Source organism: Oenanthe melanoleuca, chromosome 4 (genome assembly GCF_029582105.1).
Source record: "Oenanthe melanoleuca isolate GR-GAL-2019-014 chromosome 4, OMel1.0, whole genome shotgun sequence".
NCBI classification, from domain to species: Eukaryota; Metazoa; Chordata; class Aves; order Passeriformes; family Muscicapidae; genus Oenanthe; species Oenanthe melanoleuca.
In genome coordinates, this window is record NC_079337.1 from 45,237,009 (window position 1) to 45,263,304 (window position 26,296).

The following is a 26,296-nucleotide window of genomic DNA, read 5'->3' on the forward strand; positions in this document are numbered from 1 at the left end:
AGTATTGTGTGTTTTTATTTTCTGATTTTTCCTGTCAGCATCAGCTTTAGATTTAAAGTTAGCTCAAAAATTTAAAAATGCCTATGAACTATGGCTCTCAAGTTCTATTAGAAATGGGAAAAGAAGAAATTAGTTGTAGAAGAATAAATATATGACATGTCTTGAAAAAACAAGCATAAATTTAATGACCTAAAGTTACCTTTGAAAGGTCTGTTGAATGATGCAGGGTTTATATGCAGAGAATGTATTTCATTAGGATGCTTGGTAGGAGCTGAGGAGAGGGTGTGGAGGTCAAATAAGACTTTCCTGAATTGCACAGCAGAAAGAGCAAAGCTGAAGGAAGACCTGTTTGCCTGAAGCTTGTCTGATAAAAGAGGCTGTGTTTCTTGCAGTCCTTGCTCCTCTCAAGGTCTCAAGTCATGTCATTATATTATAGAATAGGTTGCTCAGACTCCCATCCAACCTGACTTTGAATATTTCCAGGAATGGGGTGTCTACCATTTCTCTGGGTAACCTGTTTCAGTGTTTCACCATTCTCATTGTGAAATATTTATTCTTTATGTCTAGTCTAAAAGTACCCTCTTTTAAAACTATTACTCTTCATCCTTTAAGAACAAGCCCAGCTAAAATCTCTCCCCATCTTTCTTATAAGCATCCCTAAAGTGCTGATAGGCCACTCTTTCTCCAGGAGAAACATCCCCAACTCACTCAGCCTTTCTTCAAAGGAGAGCTGTTTCATCCCTAAGATTATTTTTGTAGCCTTGTCTGGATGTCTTCCAGCAGGTCCCTGCCTGTCCTGTGCTGTGGGAGCTAGAGCTGGGTGCAGCACTGCAGGTGGGCTTTCACCAGAGCAGAGCAGAGGGACAGAGTCACCTTCCTCAGCCCTCTGGCCATGCTGCTTCTCAAGCAGCCCAGGATACACTTGGCTTCTCTGGGCTGCAAGTGCCATTGCTGGGTCATGTCTAGCTGTTCATCTACCAGCTCCCCCAAGTTTTTCTTGGCAGGGCTGCTTTCAATCCATTCATTCCCCAACCTGTGTTGATACCAGGGTTTGCCCTGACCCAGGTGCAGCACCCTGTACCTGTTCTTGTTAGACCACAAGAGTCCCGTGCACCCTTGAGCTTGCCCAGGTGCCTCTGTATGGCCTCCTGCCCTTCAGGTGTGTCAACCACACCACTCAGCTTGACATCCATCTCCCCATCTCATCTGCAGCTTTGCTGAGGCTATGCTGGATCCCTTAATCTGTGTTATTTATGAAGACATTGAATTATACTGGTCCCAGTGCAGAGCCCTGAGGGACACCACTGGTCACTGATGTTCTTTGGGATTCGGAGCTATACACCCTTGGAATATGATCATCCAGCTGATTCCTTATCCAGCAAACAGTCCACCCATGAAATCCATCCCTCTCCAATTTAGAGAGTAGGATGTTGTGGGGGTTTGCCTGGACCCAAGTGCTGCAGGTCCTTCTGGACCAATACAGGGACCAAACCTGCCACCTTGGCTTTATTAGCACCATGCTTTAACCAGCTGAGCTTATCTGAGGGTCAAGTTGTTGAATGCAAAAGATTCACCAGGCTTCGTTTGTGTTTAGTGGAGTATAGAACAGGATTTTGTATTTAATTTTGTGAAAATGGGGATTTCCCCATCGTTTATAAAATTTAAGTTGAGCTTCTTAAAAGTGGCAGCTGCCAAGTGCCCATCTTACTTAACAGAGTAACCAACTATCTACACAATACATTATTGCCAATATTTTGAAGAAAATACATATTAAGGCTGTTAGATTTTTGTCAAGTGAATCTTACTTCCCTGTAAGGAAGTTTTTATTCTTTTTGTTTACCCTGTCTCTATGGGCCTGGGAGTTGCTTACCCTAAAGGACGCTGCAGGAGCTTTAGAATGGAAACAGGAATGGGGGTATGACTGGAAATTAAACAGTATAATTATCCAGGGGAAATAACATAGAAAAAGGCAGTTTTGTTTTATTTGCAGGAGGAGCAGTGGAAGAAGCATAGAAACTGTCAGAGTTACAAACTGATCAATAAGATTAAAGGTTTCCAGAGTACTTCATGCTGCTGCATATTCAAAACAAGTAATGTTTAGAATTTACTCTCAGCTGGGTGTTGGTCTGCTCACAGGAAGCAAGAACTTAAATTTATTTTCATTTAGCATGGGGTTTTTGTTATTCCTGTTTTATGAATAACGATTCTTTCTGAAGCTAAATTAACTATTGAGTATGTAGCTCATGGCTCAGCCATATTATTTTACTTCATATCCTGAAGCATTTCCTTTGTATTATCCTATAAATCCTGTTGATGTCTGTCCTGTGCTATGGGAACACATTGAAGGGGTAAAACCCCCACTGCACCTTCTCAGAGTTCTGCACCTTTCAGTGTGTATTGTCTTTAGAAGGACACCCTGCTTTCAGAGTGGAACCACTGTGCCATCATGAACATAGGAATCACATGCCAGGAGGAGAGAAGGAAGTGGTAGCATTGTTCTGTTGTTTTGTGGTTGATCTCTCAGAAGAAAGGAGGCCCTTTTTTTTTGTTCCAGTCCCTGCTTTTCCAGCTCTCTCTGTTTTCCAGGGAAGAACTAATTTAAAATACCCACATATGCCGGTAAGAACAGGCACAAAAGACTTCCTTGGCTCCAGTGGCATGGCTTCAAGAAGAAGGAAGGATTGTCCACCCAGCTGTTCTATATCATGGCTTCTCCCTGAAAAGCTAGAGGTCAAGGAAAAGTCTAGAAGACAGTGAAGCTGAGTTACCCACTTCCTAGCTGTGAGATTGAAATCAAAAGTTATTACTGATGGGACCAGATACCACAAGCCATACTTTCTCTTCAACCCACTTAACTACAACAAAGATTCCATGTTTTTATTGAAGCTGATATGATTCAAGTATTATGGTTATTCTCAGAGAATATCTGGCAAGCTTTACTGATGCATCCAGTCATGAAAAAAAGGTTAAATCCACATAGGGTTTAACAGTAAGAATTCCTTGATGAGAAGGCACCAGGACAAATCTGAGCTCCAAACTGTGTTAAAGCTCATTTGAAACCATTATGAGATCAAAGGCAGGCTCAAAAGCAGGGTCTGGGGATCTTGATTTTGCTGTTGAAATCTTCATGTCCACATAATAGCCACATCAGGTATTCAGGATTATCCTAGTAATCTACAGTGGGGAAGCCTACAACATTTATTGAGAACTTTATCTGTATAAATTAATTAAACGTTTAGGTCCCTATGTGCAACCAGAGCACTCTCTCCTTATGGTATTGATAAAAAAAACAGCTAGTGGGGAGAGGGCAAAAATTTCTAAAAATGATTTTTCATGTTCTTCCAAATTAATTTCTCATAAACTGGTACACACCAGTATTAATGCAGACCTGTAAGCTGTAAGGTCTTTAACCAATCTTGTGTGTAGCCAGGACATTCCAGTGTTCATAGTTTATATGAATGGATGTTGCAATGCAACTTTAACATTTTACATGCTTTGTTTTGTAGACTGCAGTAATGATGTATTTCGTTGTGACACGGGAAAATGCCTCAATTATACCTTTGTTTGTGATGGATACGATGACTGTGGAGACCTTAGTGATGAACAAAATTGTGGTAATGAAAGTTATGTGCTTTTCTAAAGTCTTTAAGATACCAGGACTGCCTAAGACAGTAATCTTTTTCCTTGAACTACTGAAAGAATAATATACCCTGCTCTGTATTTGAATAAAGTGGAAACAGCACAGATCCTATATGGAATTTGAAAAGATTTAGAGGAGAGTTCTGGATCAATCCAAATATTGAAGGGTTTGGTATTTTAAATAAATCCTGCTATTTTCAATTTGCATTAAATTAATTCCAAAAGATGCTTCCTTGCTAGCTGGACTGGATTTAACTGAGAGTAAAGCAAACTATATGAGGGTACACACATGGTGCCAGCAGTTTTATAGCTGAATTTTTTTTACATGAGATAGAAAGTGAAGTCATATGTTTTGGTTATCAAATTCTGTTTGTTTCAAATTCTCTTGTCATTCAACTTTGCATGTTCTGACTCATGATACTTACCTATCTACTATATATATCTACCTACACTTGAAATTAGAAAGACTAAACTTTTGCCATTAAAAAAGAATGATCTTAACATGTAAATATTGGGGAATTTGGAAAGCCTTATTTGTACTAACTTTTGGTCCCATTACTACACCTGAGAAAAAATTAAGTTTTCCAAGATAATTCTTTTACAGTTAAAATATTATTTTTCACTTTTTTCCTTTTGCATTTTTAAGGAAGAACACAAAGAATAAAAATAAGAAAATCAAGGCACTTTTTTTCTGAGTTTTTTTAATATTTCTTCTCCAAATTAAGTACACTCCAAGATCTTTCAATATTTTCATGTCAGTTTTGGTTGTTTAGTGGGGTTTTTTCATAAATAATCTTTGTTTAAAAATGATTAAGTTTTTCTATATCAATCTGTCTCCTATCTTTCCTGCCTTGACATAGTTTTTTTTCTATACAGTTTTTAAAATCTAAATTTTTGTTCATGTTGTAATTGGTTTTCATGGAGGATTTGGAGGACTGGACTGTGTCTATTCTCTTTATTTATTTTGATGTAGTCAGTGTGGTCAACAGGATGCTCTTCTTTGTGCATTCAGGTAGAAGAAGTAAGGTGACAATTGGAATAAAGTCTTTGTAGATAATTCTTATAGAAAATTCCAAGTACATACAAGAAAAATATAGTTTTGGAAGTTGAGAAACATTTTTTAAATGTCTTAGTAAAAAGATTAATGAAGGAAATTATTTTCTCTGATGGTTGCTGAAAATATTGGCTAACTGAAAATCATTCCCTGAAATGGTAAGCTAGATCTTCTAATGTGCTTAACAAATCTTGGAAACTTGTTTATTTACAATAGTCACAGCTGTGCACCTGAGAGAAGGAATGAGTGCATCACTATACAGAAAATACAATTAAGAATATATGTAACTACCATCTGCAAAAAGTCTGCAGATACAAAAAAATTTTTATTTATTAATGTAGAATGGCTCATTATTAAGAAGATTAGATAATAAGCATAGAAAAATTGATCAGTAATATAAAATATACAAATGGTAACTTACTATCCTTTTTTTGTCCTTCAAATTTGCATTTTATGTAGATTGTAATCCAGTGACACACCACCAGTGTGGAGAGGGGAGATGTATAACAGCTGATTGGGTATGTGATGGTGACCATGACTGTATAGACAAATCAGATGAGATCAATTGCTGTAAGTTCCCTTAACCTCTAAATTTTTTCTCTCTTTGAAAACTGAAAGGAAAAAAAAATAGTAAGATAACTAGTGTACTCACTTGTAAGGCAAAACTTATTTTATTTCAGAAGTTCACACTTGACAAATGTCTGTTTTCAGTAGACAGCAACAGCAAATTAAACATTTATTGTGTTTGTTGAGAAATAAAGCATTGCTTTGTGTTAGAGTTTCTTGTTAATTACAGAATTAGCTTTTTGTTAATTGTAATGTTTCCACTATATGAGTAAAAATGATTTGCATTTTTTTCCTTGGGGAAGCAAAGATTTCATCTCTGCCTGTTGCTAATACCTGACATTTGTAGCTTCAGTCTCTGTAGGAAAAGATCAGCACAGCTGTAGTTATTGAAAAATTTCCAATACAATGAAAAATGCCTCATGGTCTCCAGTGCTGAGCAGTGTTATCAGCTCCTCCCAAAATAACCTCAGTATTATGTTCAAACATAATGCAGAGCTTCACTATGCTACATTGAGCAGAATTTTAATGTTTTTTTCTCTGTAGCATGTCACAGTCAAGGTCTGGTGGAGTGCAGAAATGGGCAGTGCATTCCTAGTGCATTCCAGTGTGATGGAGATAATGATTGTAAAGATGGAAGTGATGAAGAAAACTGCAGTGAAAGTAAGGATTTTACTCTTCTTACTAAACCTACCATTGACTCATGCTCCACAGGGTCTTTAGCAAAAGCTGTCTGGCATTACTTTCTTTACTTTTCAAATAACCTTTGCTAAGGCTGTTTGGTGTGTGCTTTCACACAGAAAAAGAAGACTTCTTTTAATACTTAAAAATATTAAAAAAGATGAAGAAGTGGGGGTGATATTTAGCACAGTGTTTAGTTATCTGATGTGGTCAGCTGTTACTTGCAATACATTGTTTGGAGCAATGAGAATGTACTATTACAGGAATTGGTGTCATTTGAGGAGGAATTTTCTCACTAAAATACTTGGGAATCAGAAAAAGAATGTTTTCATAAGTAAACTAATTATTTAGTGTGACTAAGGGAAAATATATGAGAACATAAGTTTTCACAGCTACTTGATAGTATGTTGTAATGGACTCTGTGAGAGAAGAGGAAACTAAGCAATGTCTTGAGCTTCAGATCATGGTTTCCCAAAGACACTCAGAAAGCAATGTTGTCATATTATGATGGTTTCAAAATTTGAAGGTATTTTTCACATGTAATTATCTTTTTCTGGTAAGGTATAGGTTAGATTGGAGCCTTTCCTTCAATGCAAGAATTATTAATGTCTGTTTTAAATTAATCTTATTTTAAAGAAAATAGTTAACCTTATGCAGAAAGTTAGTGCTGGCAAATATAGTGGTAATAGGACAGGCTATTTAATAGTTTTAGAGTAGAAAGGACCTGTTATTATAAAATAGATACACAGTGTGATTATCTAAGCCTCATTTCTTTAGGAAACCAATTTAAAAGAAATCCTTTCATAAGCATGTTACTCAGTCCCTCCTTTTCATAGAAAGTTCTTGGGATCTTCCTACTCCAATTTAAATACCTTCATTCGAAAAAAATACCTGAGAAGCTGAAACACAGAAATTTTTGTTCTTTTTCTTCACTTTTAATGTTGACATGATAAAAAAGTTCTTGCATGAAATATCTTCTAGTTCTGACTGTGGCAATCCAAAAACCCAAAACAAGTTTTGACCACAGTTCAGACTGTGCACTCATAAAATATTCACCTTTTATTCTTCTTTCTTGATGTCCAATCTCTGTTTTATTCTATGAATTTTTTTATCCTCCATTTCTCTTGAATGATGTGGGCTAGAGGTCAGTGGTGTATTTTGTTTTCACTGCCTCTTTTTTCCCTTTTGATGTTGAAGCAATGGTTAAATTTTTTTTTTTTTTTTTTTTTTTTAATATGGTGAATAGATACAGGTTAAAATATTCAAGCAGTAGTATGGGGTGATTATGTATTCAGTGATCTCACTACATGATAAAAGATCTTTCTGCTTGGCATTAAACAGCAGAGATTTTAAATATAAACATTTTCCTAGTTTTAATTACTAATTCTCCAATGTGCAAAAGTTCTATCCAGTATTTTTCAGTATTGAGTAGAGAAAAATTATTTCTTTAGGCAACTATATCCCATCCATCCTAATGTGAATGGGAATATGTTGGCAGAGTTTAGATTTCATTCATCTTCTGTTGCTTCCATGTAAAAGGAAGGCAGAATTCTTGTTTGTAACTTACTACTGTATTTCTTACACATTTTGTTGCTTCCAGCAACTGCAAAAAAAATGTAGTAGGACATTCACTTATTACAAAGGCTTTTCTGCACTACAAAAAAAATTCTAAAAATTTGGATATGTCTGTCAGAGTCAGTGAAGTTAGAGCTAATGCAGTCTGGAGTACTGGTTTTGTTACAAATACAGTAATTGTATGAAATCAGCTTAGCAATTTGAGGTCAAGATGTAGTGACTTCCCCTTGCCTATAAAAAGATGGAGGGATCTTGTGTCCTAGTGGAAGTATATGCATTCAGAGACTACAAATGACCATAGCTTCATCTCTATCTGGATGAAAAAAGTGATCTCCTTCACTACCTGCCTTAAGGAAATTTAAGGTATGACATCTATTTGTGAGTATTTCTCTCATTTATTTTGTGACAATAGCAATATAATATAGACGTACTCACCACTGTTTTTGTGATCTCTTCAAAGGATAGTGTACAGTTGTTTGTAGAAATTCAGCATTATTTGTGGTAGGATCAAAAGAATCTACATTGTAGCACAGGAATTTTTAAAGGATAGGAAGGAGTTGGAGCAGACTATAAAATAATTTTAATGTAAATATATGGAATAGCTTTAGAAGTCAAAAGACTTTTCTCGCCTTTCAAGTTCCATTTTGCAATCAGATGCAGCTGTAAAATAAGATGGTCAATTGCTATAGAAAAAAATTACCTCTATTACTTCAATATATAACATGTATGAATGTTATATAACACATAAATCCACGTAATTGTGATAGATATGACTTAATCATCAGTTCCTTTAGACAAGATTGTTGTCAAGGTTATTGAAACTAGATCTTCAGCACCTTCTGTATGTCCAGTGGAGGCATGAATGATTAATGTTCATGGGCAGTACAAACACTAAGCAATCAGGGCAATAAGCTATTTGAAGCAGGGTAAGATGATAAACACCATATGTTTAGTCTTTCCTTACAGAATAGTAAACCAAATGACTGATTTTGCACATGGAAGAGAGAATTCAATGGTTTGGAAAGGAGCTATCACAACTATGAGAGAGAGAAGTCCAGGGATTTGTCAGATAAAGTAACTACCCAAGTAGTTCAGAAGCTTCTGATGAAGTGCTGGTTTTATTTATTCTGAAGTCCATAATTAGAACCATAGCATTTTTGCATTTCTTTTTGTTGTGTTATTTAACCAAAGGAGGAAAATTGCACTTCATCTCTGACCTTTCTTCAGGATGTCTTTTGTCAGCTGGAACAAAAAATAAAATGAGAAGCAGATCAACTGAATGGCATTGAAGAATAATTCCCAGACAGTGTTCTCTTTCAGCTGTGACCTACTGTTCTTTTTTAAATACGATTTGCATGACTTGTCATATTCTGCATGGTAAATGTCTTTCAGAGGTCCATGCCTCTCATTCAGAAACTGGGATATAATTTTTTATATTAAACAGAGGGCTAAGAAAAGTGACAACTGGACAGTGTTTCCCACTTTTCTTCCTTACTGCACTTGAAATGCTGTTGGGTACTTACTGAACTATGTAAAGAAAATACTTAATTTATATGTAAACAAAACCACTGTACTTTCTCATTGCACTGCAGTCCATTACTAGTCAGGTAAATAATTTGAAAAGTACATTTCTGTTTCCCTCAGATCAAACCCTCTGTCAGGAGGGAGACCAGAGGTGCTCTTCCTGCCCTGATCCCTGTGGAGCTTCTCCCTGTGAGATGAGAAACAGCCAGGCAAACTGCAGTAAGTAGGTCACGTGCTTCATTCTGTTGCTCTTTTAGGGTGTTTTAGATTATAATGAGGTTGCAGGGTAGAACACAGTAAGTATTACTTTAATTTTCTAGCTAATGTGCACGTAAAGCAATGTTCCTATGCCATATTATGAGAAACCCAAGAGCTTTTTAGTGAAGATGTTTCCTCAAAATACGATGTGCATGTGCCTGTACCTAGCAGGAGTAACACGTAGTCTGAACTAGTCTTCTGGATCATCTTGCTTTGTCCTTTTCTAGTCCAGTGAATATTTAATTGTTTGTACACAAGGGAACAGCAAGACAGTTTGGGAGAGATTTTTCTTGCATAACATCTGGAAGTACTATTGTCTTTTTTCCATATTATTTTTGTTGTTCGTATTTTGACCATAGTTATTACGTCTTTGGTAAGACATGAGAATTCTCATGAAAAATTCCAGTTTCTGGTTAAAAATTCCAAAGCATAGGCCACATTTCCCAGTATTGAATATGATGGTCATTTGCCAAATGTGATAATATCAGATGAGTTTGGGCTGGTATTATAATGTATTTACAACATACAACAACAGAATGGATGTCTGAAGTGAGGGTGTAAAGAAGACAGGGCTCACTAACAGCATCAGATGCAATTGGCACAAAATGAAACACAGGAGCACAATAAAGTGTTGAAACCCTGAAGCCTGGGAGTTTTTAAGTTTCTGTGCTTTCTGACACTGACACTCAAAAGAGTACTGCTTTTGCTGAGGCCTTAGAGAGGGCTTCCAAATTTGAGTGATGGAGTTAGAATCGCTGGTGTGTAGTTAGAATAGAAGTGTGTAATTTCACATGGTGAAAGGGTTTGGAATTTGGGTTTTAGAATATAGTAATGGGTATGGGACACGATGGAGGTTCTTGAGCATTGTCTCTTTCTTCCTTCTTGTTCCTTCTTCTTCATGATTTCAGGTAGTAATTTTTGGATTGGATAGTTAGTACCACAGGGCGGGTCACAGGTGTTTCATTGTTGGGTCAAAAGTATATATAATATAGAATATAATATAATATAAGTAATATAATATAGAAGTTAGCTTTTAATTGGATATTTAGCCTTTAAAAGACCTTGTAACTAGCAAGATTCACCTCCATTTTCTCACTTTTGGCTTGATAGCTAGAAGTGCTGAAGAATTCTCTGTACTTTAGATAAGATTTAATAAACAACCAAGTCCGATCAAGAAATCTGTCTTTTGAGCATTCAATCCTGACTGTGAGTGAAGGCAAAAGAGAAAGGATAACCAGTTTCTAGAATGAAGCTCTGACAATAAGCACTTCTTTTACTGTAAGTGTGACTGGACACAGATTGCCCAGAGTGGTTGCAGAGACTCCAATGGATAGAGCAATTTAATAATAAACACAGGAAGATACTAAATCCAGGCATAGTCTATAAGGTAATGTCTTGGTTTGTGGGATTTTTTTTTGTTGGCTTGGGGTTTTTTTTTGTTTTTTTTTTGTTTTTTTTTTGGTTTTTTTTGTTTTTTTTTTAAATTCAGGATAAAAGATGCAATAAATTTTATTCCTTGTTCCCCACTCATTCGGTCGTACTCACATGTATTATAAATAAGGGAATAGCAGGACCTCTTAAGCTGTAGGACAGACTCAGAAGGGAGGACTAGCATTTGGGTTGCTCAAAATGAGTCAGATGTTCCTCTGGAGCATATGTTCTGTTTATTACTCTCTGGATTATTGGGAATTGTTTGAGCGAGTCGACGTTATTATATTCAAACCTATGGTGACACATTTGCACATAATCTAATAGAAGCTTTCTAAACACAGTGTGAAAATTATAATCATATTGAAAACATCCAAAGAGCTATCCTCCAGTGGCATTTCAATGGACTAGATTTTCTTTCAGAATTCACTAGAACCTCTATAAATATGAGGCACAATAAAAGAGAATGTTATATGTGCATTTCAACCCTTTAATCTTGAATAATATCGTACAAACACTTAGAATATTGTATGTACTTTTGTATTCATCCTGAAATATTGATTAATATCAAAGTTCTGTAGGCATCAAAGAAAGATGTTTACTGGCCAAAATCAAAAGATGATCCCAAACTGATCTGGGCATCTCAGGCAAAAGTGTGGAAGGACAAGGGATGGTTTATCATGAAAGAAAGGAAATGGCAGTAATGTGAGGAGAATTGTTAAAATCATTTAACCTTGGATACCCCTGAGTGGCTTGAGACAACAGGAATAGTTCAGTATTGATAGTATGCCAGGATTTAGCTGCGAGGAATGAGCTTTGTGATCATCAGATAGGGGGCAAATAATAAAAAAAGTTCTAACACCAAATGCCAGACTAAGAAAGAGTGCCCAGCTTTGTTGATTAGCTGCATAATTGACTGTTGGATCTTCTTCCAACTTCTCTCAAAGATACAGCTATGGGATGACACAGTTGTCACACTGTACTAGCAACTGATGCTAGCAACTGGCTGGCAGAGAATGTTAATCATATTAAAGTATGTTTGCTTCCAGAAGAGGCAAATATATGCATTTTTAAACTTTTGAATGGTATACAGTTTTTGTGGAAAACTTTCGCAATATATCCAGAGTAAATAAGTTTAGGTAATTTCACAGTCATCTCATTATTAAATAAAAGGTTGAATTTCAGTCTGAATTGAAGAGAAATTCTGAATAGTTTTCTGTTACAGTGGAAAATTGGAAAATAAATATTTCTGAATCCCAGTGTGAAAAGAAATACAAAAGCTATACAATTTTTTAAAACTCAAAATACTTGGCTAGTTCAAAATTTGTTGTGATGAACTCCCAAAACTTGGAAGATTTTTGTATGTAGCTGTAATACATATAATCATATGGACTTGTAGCTGTTGCATCTGTATTGTCTTTGCTTATCATTCTCATTTGTTATGAGCTATGTCTTATCCAAATTAAATTATTAGCATGCAGTCTGTCTCTTGTTCAATGCTTGTGCAATACATAACCTAATTGTCCCCTCCTGCAGATCTTGGTAAACAAGGAAAAAAAATTAAAAGCAAACCCTGGCTTCTGTTTTCTGTACAGAGAAATTGTGCAATCTCTGTCACTAGAGATTTTTACTGACTATCTAAAGCCTTGAGAAAGCTGATCTGTCCTCAGAGCTGCCTGCTTTGATCAGGGCATTGGAGACCTCCTGAAATCCTTCCCAACCCAAAGTGTGGGATGATTTCTGTCTTCTTAATTTTGGCTATTGCCCTGTCAGTGTGAGGTGTGCCATGGTAGCATAGTAGATACACACCAGTGGGAAATGTGTTGCTGTACAGTCCACACTGTACTGGTTTAAGAATGGTTTATTGTATCACCTTAAAGTTAAGATGTTACTCAGAAAGTTAGTGACTATTAATAAGGAAATAAGAAGTACCTTAATGGGTTATGAGACAGGCAGAATTCAAACCCACCTTTACTGGTATGCATAAGGGATCTCTAGCTCTGGAACTTGCAGTTTCTCAAGCCTGAGAGGATATCCCCTGACTGATAAATTTGTTAAGTAAGTATGGAATTATTTCTTCTGTATTTAATTTAATCTCACACCATTTGTTGTTCTGTTTGTTTTCTCTCTGTGAAAGGTCAGTGTGAACCAATTACTCTGGAACTTTGTATGAACTTGCCTTACAACTATACTTATTACCCAAACTACCTGGGCCACAGGACACAGAAGGAAGCCTCTATCAGTTGGGAGTCTTCCCTTTTCCCAGCTTTGGTTCAGACCAACTGCTACAAGTACCTGATGTTTTTTGCCTGTACAATCTTAGTACCAAAATGTGACCCCCACACAAATCAGCGGATCCCACCTTGCAGGTACTACACTAAACCATATTTCATTTAATTCTTGACTGTCTCCCATAGCAGTTTTTCCCAGTTTTATGCTTTCATTGAAAATGGTAAAAATTTTGTTTTGGAATTCCATAGAAAAAGGCTACTGCTGACCAGCATGCCCAGGTACCTCTTTGCAGGGCTGCTCTCCAATTTGTGCCTGGTGCTACTCCATCCTAGGTGCAGGATCAGGAATTTGCTGTTGTTAAATTTCATGTCCTTAATTATTGCCCAATGCAAAGGCATCTCCTCTCTTGAGAGTCAACACCATCTCTTGGTTTTGTATCATCAGCAAACTTGCTAATGATGCACTAAACCAATGGTAATGATGCATCCAGACCATTGATAAATGTACTGAACAGGACATTCACTTGCAATTGAGCCCAGAGGAGCAGCACAGGTGAGCAGTCTCCAGCCAGATGGAGCCCTGTTTGCCAGAGCCCTGCAGCCAGATTTTCACCCAGTGCACTGTGATCCTGCTCACTCCACTGTTGAGCCAGGTTACAAGAAGGGTGCTGTGAGATTTGCATGAAGTATTTTCCATTTGTGTGTGTTTGATTAGAATTGTGCCACTATAATGGGTGTTTAAGCATGGAATCAATTAATTTAATTTGGAACATTAGCATTTTGTAATAGTTCCTTGCATTGGTGCATTACTTGATGCAAAGCCCTATCCAAATGCTCAAAAAAACCTGAGATTTTAATGAATGTTTACCTTTCTAAATTAGGTCTGCCACATCATTCTGAATTCCAGGCCAACTTAGGTTTTCTGCTTGTCAAGGATAACTATTCCACCATCCTTACTGAGTAACATCACTGTGCTTTTTCAAATTATGCCTGTATTTGCTGGAAAGAGAATATGTTCTATAGATCTCATGGCTTTCTTAGCAGCAGTTGTTGCAGGTTAGAAGATCTAACAAATGACCAATAGGCAGAGCTCTTTGACCTACTGGCTGCTAGACCCCTTTCATTCTGGATTTCTACCTCCTTTGTTGGGCCTACCTTGACAGTATTGATCAATTAACACCTTCTGGTTGAAAAAAAATGCCTCAAAATTGCAGTGCACATCCTAAAGTTTCTTAACATGTGATACTGTTGGCAAATAGATAAAATTTCTTTGTCTAGTGCTTTGATGTGCTTCTTAGTACAAAGTAAAAGTGAACCACAAAGAAGTTTATGTTACTGTTAAATTCTCACGTAGGAACTTAATGGGAAAGAAAATAATGCATACAGGATAGCTTCAAAGTTACAGAGGGGTTTGTGTAAGCTCTGTGTCAGACTTGCTAGTTTGAAAATTAAGGGTTTGTTTGATTTTTTAGAGAAAGTATAATAAATAAAAATTAGATTAGTTTATTCTAATGTAGAGTGATGTAAGTTAAATTATAGGCTCTTTACTATCGTACCTAGCTAGCAGATTTTAGGAAGTGTCATGATACAGTTGAATAGTCTTCAAATTTAAAGTATTAAACAGAGGAAGGGAAGCTTGTAGAAAGCCCAGAACAATTTAATTTGATAGGAACCTCTGGAAGTCGTCTGGTCCAACTTGCTGCTCAAAACAGGATAACATCAATTTAGACCAAATTGGTATATGACATAAAACTTTAAATCATAACATTCAAAGCTCTACTTTTATGATAGTTTTTGTTTCACTCTTAATGTTAGGACAGAGATAAAGGTTGTTTTTATCAGGAAGGGACACCTTTGAAGGTCCCTCTAGATCTGTACTGTCTGCTTAACAGTAACATTTTAGGAAGAATTTCAGATACTCATATAATGTAAAAACTTAAAAATGCTTTAGAGATAAAAACAAAAATAACCTCATACCAATAAAAATTAAATAAATTTGATATTTCAGTATAAATATAAACCTCCTTTACAGTATGAAGCTCTGAGAAGAGAAAATATTTCACTGCCAACACAGAAATTCTATTCTGAGAGTCTGCTGCTGACTTTCAGAATAACTGCCCTCTTGTTCAAATGTATCAGTGATTACTTGAGCTTAGCAGCACATATGCATTGTTTTACCTGTCTTTTCCTGTAAATATGAAATTGAACTCAGCTAATGCATTTTTTTGGTGTACTTTACAACCATTAATTGCACATTAATGTTATAATTCTGGATCTTTTATAATATAAACTTATCAGACATGCATTAGGTTTTTTTACAACAAGCACATGGGTGTGTTTTCTCATTCCAGGTGGTATAACTAAATTATTTTAATTCCACTTCCCCTGGATAAAGCATCTATCCCTGTTTTGCAAGGGTTTTTGTTGTCTTTTGTTGTCATACTTTTGTTTTTTAACTGTAACAGTCTTCAAAAAGTTTTATTCAAAGTAAAGAACACAGGTAAGAGATTTTTTGGAAAGGACTGAACTTACTGTTATTTATAATGTTCATTGATGTATCAAGTATGTTTTCAATTTCTGAACATTATCCTTCATCTCTGATGAGGCATTAATAATATTAGTCCAGGCCTACTTTGGAGTTTAAATAAATTCTAATTCTTTCACCACAGAAAGACAACTGGATGGATTATAATATCTTGGAAAAGGTCAGCTTTGACCAAAGATCTGAGTGTGCAGAGAACACAGGGCAGAAGCAACTTGGATCTTTCTGCTATATTATAATATTTTTGTTGTGGGTTTGGTTTTTGTCATTGGAAAATAAAAATTCTGTTATTCCAAAATCTGAGGTTATAAAGTGGTGCCAGGAACCTTTTTGGTAAGGAGGAGGATCTAAAAAGGAAGAGAGAGTCCATAACATGGTTGGCTGACATAAATGCATTTTGTCTGGTTGCTCAACCCAGTGGTGAATTGTTTGGTGTGGAAAAACATTGCCTCTTCTTCATCTAATTCCTCAAGAGAAAAATAAATCTGCATGGATTAATACTGTATTATTTTCCCAGAAGAGCATAAAATAATTAATCCTCTATGGATTGTTTTGTTGGTTTTGGTCACAGTATTTTCCAAGCTAATTGCAAGAAAATAAAAAAGTTCTATTTGTTGAAAGGTTAAAGGAAAATAAGTGGAATAAAATGCCTTCCATGAAAGGACCATCTCTAGAAGAAAGATGTGTAAATAATCATATTACATAAAGGCAAATTAAAAGTGACATAAAAGAAATTGAAAAAAAAACCCAAAAATTCAGCAGTGGGATCCTTTGGTTGAATATTTTTCAACCTACTAGGATCCCAGACAAAAGTAGTGGCTAAATGTTTTAAACATTAGGGGGTTTTTCTTTGTAATTTTGAAGCATTTGACAGTGGATGTTTTGAGAGACACCATGGTTGATTTTCAATCTCAATGGATTGAACAAATTTTTACTGAGTCCCATCTTTTATATGGTTTAAAAAAAAAATGCTGCAGAAGGACTGTATTAATGTTGAAGTTATTATGTTGCTCTAACTGACAACAGCCTCAAGACCACGGTGGTCTGAGCTTTGTTTTTCCTAAAGTTTTAATTTTATTGAATTCCCTGGGAAGTTCTTCACTCTTTTGTTTGCAGACTTAAATAATTTTTCCTTCTGAAACCACGTGGCTTCTGAGGTAACCTAACCAGAAAAGATAGCATTTCACTAGTACAAAATGTGTTGTTTTTTCTTCCTGAAGGAAAGCAGTTAGTGATTCTTTAAAAATGTTCTCTGCCATCTCTTACAGAGGAGAGCATGTTTGTAAGCAGTTACATTTGGTCATTATTAATCTATTTATAATGTAGCTATTAATAACATAACTGCACAACAGTGCCTTGAAATCATGCTTCACGTGTAGTAACTTTCTTTGATACGTGCATTTTTTCATATTAAAACATCTGCTTAGCTGTGATCTTTTTTCTTGATGTTCATCTTTAACTTTGGTTAGGGTTATTAACTTCTAGTATCTGTGAATTTCTAAGGCACTCATTCAGTTGCTTGGTGCAATTCTGCTTTTTTTCCTCAGGACATTGTGTGTACAGTCCAAGGAACGATGTGAGGCTGTGCTTGGGATTGTAGGTCTGCAGTGGCCAGAAGATACAGACTGCACTCAGTTTCCGGATGAGAACTCGGACAACCAAACTTGTCTAACACCAGATGAAGATGTAGAAGGTAACTCCAATACACATTACAGCAAATAAAAGATTTAAATGGGTTCCCAAAGTCACTGGTGTTTGCTTTTCTTATACCTCCTCTTTAAATGATGATATTTAAACTGTGGAAATTATTCCAGACTGAATTCCCCTACTCAGCCATGCCAGTCTCTCGGGTTCTTTGCTGGACTTCTTGCTTCAGAGAATTGCTAGCACTCAGTGAAAGAGTTCCTTAAGAATCTGCCAACTCTGTTCCATTCCTTTGTCCCAGAATGGTACTGTGAGATGAAGAAGCAGTGAAAGAGTTAATTAGTGGGAAGTTATATGTGGTTTTATTTGTTGAAAAGACACATAATTGTCAGTCTCTTTTTTTTTCTTTAATTGTTTTTTATTTTTTTTTATTTTTTATTTTTCCTGAGGATTCCTTTTGCTTATTTCAATACATAACACACCACAATGGTGAGAAATTCATACCCATGGTCTAAACATGGTATGGCAGTGATTTGGCAAAGCAGTGACATTTGACAGAGGGCAGCATGTGAGGGAGAGCTCTGCAAAATGTTGCTCCATCACCTTCCTGGTGCAATATGTTCCAGCCTCACAAGCTTTCTGTCTGTGTGGTTTACCCTTCTGAAACAGCCCTTGTGATAAATAAGTGTCCATGTCATGATTAAGCTTCTATCTAATGGATAAAATGACCCTTTATCTCCCTGTTTGTTGTCATGGCAGAATGCTCCCCCAGTCACTTCAAGTGCCGCTCTGGGAGGTGTGTGCTGGCCTCCAGAAGATGTGATGGCCAAGCTGACTGTGAGGATGACAGTGACGAGGACAGCTGCGGTAAATAAATACAAAGAGTTGGAATGGAGGGTAGCTGCAGTGTTAGAAAATGGGCTTTACCTTTCATTCAGTTACTTGAATTGTAGCGTGAGAGTTCAGAGAATAATCACCTTTTTTGTATGTTTAAAGGCATTGTGGGTTTTTAAGACAATGTCAGTAAAAATGCTATAGCAAGAATCCTTAATCAGCATTAATACAAGTCATGATAACTGATCATTTAGATTCTGATAACCATACTCTGGGATGTTTGAGTATTCATTAAAGAATCAAGCTAAAACATTTCTGTAGATTTAATTCCTTTCACATTGCTGAAGGCTTTACTTAGCTAAAATGTAACTCCCTGACAGATTAAACCTTGAATCTGTAAATGCAATTTTAAACTTATACATGATAATATTCTCATTAGGATGTATAGACAGAAAATGTCATTATGGTATATTGTGTTGCTGAAGTGGATCCTGCATGTTTTTTTCAGATTGGTCAACCTCAGGTTACAAGTACAAGGTTTATTCTCCAATATATTTCTGAGTTTACTTTTACTGTAGATGCTTTTGACTTTTAACTTAAGGAGATGTATTGAGCCTGAAATAATAAGAAATCTCTTGGTCACTATGTATCCCTGTGCATGCTGGCAGGACAGTTTCAGAAGGAGAAGTGAGTTCTAAATATTTCTTAATTGACTAAGATGTAGCCTTCAGGGAAGTCTGCATGCAGGCCTGGCATCCCTAGGGGCAAAGAGAATAATTGTTCATCACTAAGGATTTAGACAAAAGGTGTGCATATGAGCAAAGGATTGTAATACATTCCAGCAGTGTAGGGTTAAGGTGCACAAACTGTGTATTTTTTTTAAATTGAGAATGGGTTAAGAGGGAAGCAGGCTTTATGTGAACAACAAAACTGTGGCAATAAGAGAATTTCTACTCAGAGACAATAAAACAAAATCCATCACCAGAAAGCTAAAGCTAGGTTAAGGTTCAATCTTGGCAGGCCTATAGAATGCTTCTTTTTAAAAAGCAGATTATTTTAATGTTTGCAGTAGCCAAGAGTTTATTTATCCCCAATATGTGATGTATTCTCAGTCTCTGGGAGTTTCCAGATCATGCTTGTATTTCTCTCCTCTTTCTTTCCTTCCCTTCCCCCATCCCTGTAAAAAAGAAAGGAAGGAAGAAAAAAGGATATGCCCTCTGAAATATGATTTAATATTAGGTCATTCTCTTGTTTGGGTTATAAAGGAAAGTCAGAGCTGATGATCATGGTGACTCTTTTTCAGAGTTTGACATCTCTTTACTTTGAATCAATTGTCTCAAATGTCCTCCCTGCCAAATATTTTTGTTGTCATCAGTTTTGAACTCCTTAGAAAACTAATTGTTATGTGTCTTTTAGGATAATTTTATTCTCCTAGACATTAACATGAAATATTGTTCTAATATGTAACATTCATTTCTCAAGTGGATCTCTCTTTCTCTAAAGTCTAGACAGAATGTCACAAGCAATCAGTAGAATTCTTATCAGTTTCTATAAATACAGAAGGCTGTATCAGCTAGGAAATTACCACTGTCAGAGTGACATTACATTGACCAGGGCTTATACTGTTGCTGAAGAACAAAAAGTCCTTGTAGAGCTCCAAAAGTAAATGTCTCCAACTTATTGATATTCCATGTGTGCAGGACAAAATCAAAACTTAATGATCTTTCCATGTGTAAATGGATAGCTCAAATTTTATTAGCTTTATCCTTTTAAATTGGTTTTCTAACATTAAAAAACACTGAATGTTTAATTTGAAACCCTTGAAGTGCTTTAAATTACAGACATGGAACAGCTTTACAATGCAGGGAGAAGGAGGCTAAAGAAGACTAGCTACAGCTTTCTTGTGCTTAGGCTACTCTGGCCAAAAATATAAGTTAGAAAGGGACTGAGATGTACTCTCCCCATGCAGAGCAGAGCTGTATTCAGCACCCACTGTCTCCTGTTAGCAATCCCTGCCACACTTTCACGTGGTCCTTGTGAGAGGACATCTCAGCCATGCAATTGCAGTGAAATCCTGGGACTTTAGTGCCATTTACAATTAAAAATGCATGTCACAAAAATAATTAGGGGTGAAATACAAATAATTCAAATGGTAGATGATCTCTACCAACAAAACACTGAATTCAGTAAGAAGTGAATTTTTCATAGGGAATTGTCTCTGTATTTGTTTATGAGATTAGTTTTGGAGACTCCTGGTATACATCACAGTGTAGCACTATAATGTGTGATGAAGAGGAAAGGCAAACATGTATTTAATCAATTGTAAACACTCTGCTAAAAAATTGCAAGGTTCATAAATTATAGGGAGTTTAAGCTTTTTAAATTTTATATTCATATCAAGATCCTAACATGGCATTCCTTGTTTGATATCAGAGTAGAGATTTTGTTTTGTTTCGATTAATTTTTCATTAATAGTTACGACAAATATTGTCAAGAAAGAGACCTGGAAAGTGGTGATACTGAGAAAGTTATTTGATTGTGAGGAATTAGTTTGAAAGATTAAGGCTATTTATTTTCCAGACTTTAACATTTATTTAGGTGATTTTTCAAATTTAAACAAAATCAAGCACCCACACATTCAGGTACAGTTAAAGCCTGAATAGATTTTTCCAGTAATCCAGTAGGGATTCTCTGGTTCATAGTTGTAAAATATGTACTTCTGAATTAAAATTTCTTGGAAACAATGCATTTGCTTTGTAACTTACTGGTGATACACAGTTCCAGGTCCAGGCATGGAGAGGTGCTGCTTTAAATCCTAATTTTAAATTTATACTTGAACTATTTGCATGAGTGAATGTCAGGGCTATCAATTGAATTTGCCCTTAGATTAAAAACTATGCGATCAAATAATTTGCTTTAGTCAGGACACGTCATTTTTATGACTTCCTATAAAACCAGAGTGTCAGACATGCAGGACATTAGTATGTCAAAGTATTTAAACTGGTATCACAATAAAATACTTTATTAGATGATGGAAAAAAAAAAAGTGGAGTAAAACAAGAGAAAACTTGGGCTGGTCTTAATTTCCTCTAACTGACCAGCAGGAATTTTGCTGTCAAGGCACTTTGACATAGTTTCTTTTTTTACCTTTTGTTGTGATTCTGTGTTAGATTCTGCATCAGCACTGCCAGAAAAAATGTATGTATTTCTACAGTGTTTCATGGAGATTCCATGCTTTATAGGATTTGCTTTTGAAAGTCCAAGGAATTTCTGCAGACTTAAAGATCAGAAAAGTTCTTATATTACTAGTTAATGTAATTTAGGAATAGTAGTGTATGGGTTTTGAGGTAATTGAGCTAATGCCTAAACCATTGTAGATATGTATGGTATATAATCATAATACAATTATTATTTTAAAAACACTGAAGTCTTATGAAGTGTTATAATATTTAGATGCATTTATAAAGTGTACACTGTGCCAATCTTATTTCCATTTCTTCATTAGTAACTGTCCTTGGTACCTTCTGAAATTTATATTGCAAGTGAAAATATTTTGTGTGTTTCAGGAGTTTTAAGGAAGAAAACTGTTGATTCAATATTGCATGCAAGTATTTCAGAACTGTGCTTCTCTGCCTGCAGGTTGTAGAGAAAGGGGTCTTTGGGAGTGTCCTGTGAAGAAGCTGTGCATCAAACACAGTATGATCTGTGATGGTTTCCCAGACTGTCCTGACATGATGGATGAAAAGAATTGCTGTAAGGACTCACACAGTTTGTTACTCCCTAAAAAGGCTGGTCACATTTTTGGGTTGTCAGGGTGAAAAATAAATCAAAGTAAAAATGTTTTACGTTTCTATAGGCAGAAAGACTTAGTCATTCCCTCAGTTCCCTTTTCAGTTTTTCTATGGCATCTATTTTTCTCTTTGCTTATCTTATGTCCTTTGTTGTTCACATCCTTGGATCCTTGCTATCTGTTTGGTCCCTCTCATCCTCTATTTCTCTTTTTTTTATTTTCTCTTCTTCCTTGTTCTTGTGCCTTTGTACTTTTATTCCATGTAGATTTTTTACTTCTTTTCCCAAGTTTCCTCAACTTCATTCCATACCAGCATAGCTCATAGCTGCTCAATGCTCATTTTTTCCTTGATTTCTACGTGATTTTACTGCTGATCTGTTTTTTTGTAAATGTCGTATGTCTCTCTTTTTGTTTAGTTTCATTCCTGATTGGCATTTCTTAGATTCTGTCTCCCTAGCTGGCTCCACAGATTTCTTCTACAATCCAAACTGTGATAACAATCCAGACATCAAGCATATTACAGTATAACAGGGTGGTGTTTTGCACCACTTAATTAGTGGTTTGTCCAGAGTGTTTTTTGTTTTCACTCAGAGCCAGGATTAAAAAACACATGAATTAAATTCATTTTCTCGTGTTTGAGCTTGGTTGTTTATTAAATTTTATTTAAAGTATGAAAAGTTCAGCAACACTTCTGGCCACCAGATAGAAGTGAGCAAAATGGAGAGAAATCCAGGTTGCTACAAGGTCTCTTAAAGCTAAACAGTTCAATAGACAATTAACATCTGTATTATTTATATTTTTGACCCAATGACCAAATTTCCATGACTCTCAGTGCAGTACTAACTGTCCAACCAGAAACCACTACCTGAAACCATCAAGAAAAAGGAGGAAGGCCACCAAAAAGAGACACCACCCAAAATCCTCTATCTTGTTCCATACCTATTACTATATAATAAAAACCTCAAATTTAAAACCCTTCACCATGTAAAATCACACTCTTCTAATTTAACTGCACACCCATGACTTTAACTCCATCACTTAAGCTTGGAAGCCTTCTCCAAGGCCTCAGGTCAAAAGTGCCAGAAAGCACAGAAAGCTCAAGAATTCCAGGTTTCTGGAATCCAACATTATGGTACAGTGGTGGCATGGGCACACTGTCTTTATGCACAGTATAGGTCTGGTCCAAGTGCTGGCTGCCCACACTTCTGTTTGCACTGCTCCCATCTGAGAATGGGATGGGAAGTGGTGGAACATCTGCAAACAGCAGCTGCTTTGCTGGGAGTGAGTGCCCTGAGATGTCAGCAGCTCCACTTTCATTTATATGTTAGTGGCACTCAGAATTCTAGTCTCTTGAAAAAACCTGGTGCATGGGCATGCTCCCAGGACAAGGAAGTGGAAAAGACATACTGGGAGAAAGTTTGCACAAGAAAGGAGGGATCATTGGTTGGTAAAGTTGGTTGAAAACAAAATTTTTTTAATTCTTGGAGTAAACCTGGCATTTTTTCAATTTTGCTGGGATGTTTGGATATAATTTTGTGATTTAAAAGAAATTGCTCCTGAATCTCTGGAGTTCTGTTGGTAGGAGCAAAATGGTAGGCACATCTAATGTGCTGTGTGAAGCCTATGAATATGTTTGCCAAAATGAACAGCAGCCTGCATGTATCACTAGATCAAACTTTGCTTCTTTTTGGGAAGCTGAAGCTCACAAAACATTCCTTAATCTGCTTTTCATTGTAAAGATTATACCATTTAACTTCCAAGCTGTAATCTAAAGAAATGAGGTGGCATTAAAGTGATTTACTTGTGATCACACATTAAGATCATGACAGAGAAAGGATTACCAAAGGGCTAAGGTTAAACCAGTTTGTAATTACCAGAGTATACTTCTTCTCTGTTTTTGAGTTGGCATGAATATTCTAAAATGGCACCAAAATTTTCCTAGTTGAGGGCTTCCAGTTTTTTGAATTATGTTCTCTTTGGAAGGTGGTGGTAAAGTGCTTTTTCTGGTTTTGTATGCTTTATTCCAGAGCCAGAAAGATCAGGGGTAGACAGCACTGCCTGCTCAATCTGTATGATTTTCACTGTGGAGTGCACCTTTTGTATTAGTGTTGCAAAGAAATATTTGATTGTATGGCAGTGTAAATGCTGTACATCAGCCAAACATGGGCTCAGATGAATCCAGCTCCCTTCCATGCATCTGCTCCCTCTCTGCCCTCCTCCAGGTCTCAGAATTCCCTGATGATGGGGTTTATAGAAGCTGGAAGTGTATTAGTGAGGAAGGTACTGCACTTCTACACACCTGCCTTTTGGAAGGGAGGTTGTTGGGGGAAAAGCAAAAGTCATTTGCAAAGGGAAGCTCTTGTGGTTCCCACACTGAACAGACTCTGGAAATCTGTATTTAAGGATACCAGCTGTGAACTGGAACATGTCTATCAGTACAGCAGTTCTCTACCTCCAAAGTGGAGTTATAAATATATAATTTTCACAGCAAAGGCAAATTAAAAAATTATTATATAATTGCTATGGATGGGAGGAAATAGATATTCATTGCAGTAAAATAATTTTTTTGAAAACCATCAAGAACAAAACAAATTTGGATCTGTCCAAAAAAAGCACGGAACAATATTTTGTCTTACACCTTCTGATGGGCTTGGACAGGTTTCATAAAACAAGACCAGAAATGATATTAAGTAATCACAGATCTTGCATTTGTAAGCACTCTTCCTTCCCTCTGAATTGCAATGCTCTCTGCCACTGCCTGGCAGCAGCCACCTTCTGCATCAGTGGCATCCATGCTGAATTTTGTTGCTAATCTGTCTCACTTACTTTTCCCATAAATCTGATCTGTACCTACCTTCACCATCCCTCTCAATTTTTTGTCTCAATGTGAATTTCACTTTAATCATGTCTTTCTCAGAGAGGAAGCATGTTTTTGTCTTTGCAGCATTTTGTGGAGAGAGTGAACTTGAATGTGCCAACCATGAGTGTGTGCCACGAGAGCTCTGGTGTGATGGGCAGGCAGACTGTAGTGACAGCTCCGATGAATGGGACTGTGGTAAGTTTCTGCTCTGCAGTGCCTCAGAGTGGTGTTTGGGTGATGAGAGTAATCACTGGTGATTTAATTCAGAATACAGTGGGGGAGAGGTGCTCCCTCTATTAGCAAAGAGAAGACTGGGGTGATGTTGGGAAAACATGCAAGGAAGTGAGCAGAGGGAAAGCAAAAGCTCGGTGTGAAGTGTCACAGTGCAAAGAGATAAGAAAAGTGATATAGCAAGAAAATGTGTAAATGATGAGTGTAGTCTGGAAAGTATTGTGGACAGAGATTAAGAAGATGTTGAAATTTGAAAGGACCTTTTGAGAATCTTTTTTGCACGTGATAAAAGCAGTTCCTGAACTTTCATATACAGATCAAGAGAGAAGAAGTGGTGATGGTCTTTCTATTTAAATTATCTAACTAGATTAAGGCTATAAAAATTAAGGCTATCAGCAAGCCATATGAACCTGTGCTGGTGAATTAGAAGTATTTAGATTTATTCTTACCCTCTTGCCTTTGCTGTTCACTCTTAGCAAGGTTCTGATAACCATACTTGCCTTGGTTTTAAATTGCGTAGCTATTCAGCATGTAAAGCTAGGAAAAGTGCCAGCAAATTGGAAGAATCTTGAATGTAGCTGTATATTTTAAGTTTTCCATCTATAAAGCTATTTGAAATAATACTGAAGTTTTCTTCCTTTTTTCTTTCCAGTTACACTGTCTAAAAACACGAATTCCTTGATGCTCCTGACTGTTCACAGGTCAGCTGCTGATAACCATGTTTGTGCTGATGAGTGGCAAGAAAACTTAAGCCATCTGGCCTGCAATCAGATGGGTTTAGGGTAAGGTCAGTAGTTTGTAGCTTCGATGAATTTCTTAGGACAATTGGAGTGCTGGAGTTAGATGTGAACTTCATTGATCGTTGCAATGTTAGACCTAGTGTGGAAATGGTTCACAGAGAAAAGGGGTAACAAAATATTGTGAACTATGGCAGGAACAGAATTTCACTAAAATCTAGACACTTTCACCAATTTATAAACATTGCATGATTGTTTTTAAAAGAGTGTTTTGAAAATATAAATTGGTTTTTTTCCATGTCTCAGTACTTGAACTTACAGTTATTGCTGAGGCTCAGAATTTTTTGGCAATGTAATACTCTGTTTCTTCCTAAAGAATTAAAGCAGACTTAGGAAATACCGGAAAAATCATCTTCATTTATTTGCATTCTGCAATAAATACTGTAAATTAGACAAGTGGATGTATTTAATTTGGGCATCTCTGAACAACAAATTGTTAAAGAGAGGATTTCTGTGTGGAGCTCAGAAAAGGAAATAGCCTATAAGTGTCTTAATGCATGCACACTAAATTGTGCAATAGTTGATGAAAAGTATAACTGTTGGATAAAAAACAAGTTCAGCTGCTCTGATATTCAAAGCTCTCTTTTACTTTAATGTGAGGCAAATCTGATGGTATATAGGGCTGTCTTTTGCCAGTGTCTGAT

The 26,296-nt window shown here is 36.4% G+C and overlaps 1 protein-coding gene across 1 annotated transcript in view; it reads left to right on the forward strand.

Moving 5' to 3' along the window:
- CORIN (corin, serine peptidase) overlaps positions 1–26,296 on the forward strand; it is a 112,183-nt gene that overhangs the window by 64,588 nt on the left and 21,299 nt on the right. The window contains exons 7-16 of the mRNA XM_056489663.1: positions 3,507–3,614; positions 5,153–5,263; positions 5,804–5,920; positions 9,158–9,256; positions 12,861–13,092; positions 17,044–17,189; positions 17,900–18,007; positions 21,614–21,727; positions 24,709–24,819; positions 25,508–25,637. Coding sequence (XP_056345638.1) covers positions 3,507–3,614; positions 5,153–5,263; positions 5,804–5,920; positions 9,158–9,256; positions 12,861–13,092; positions 17,044–17,189; positions 17,900–18,007; positions 21,614–21,727; positions 24,709–24,819; positions 25,508–25,637 — 1,276 coding nt within the window. The remainder of the gene's footprint in view (positions 1–3,506; positions 3,615–5,152; positions 5,264–5,803; positions 5,921–9,157; positions 9,257–12,860; positions 13,093–17,043; positions 17,190–17,899; positions 18,008–21,613; positions 21,728–24,708; positions 24,820–25,507; positions 25,638–26,296) is intronic.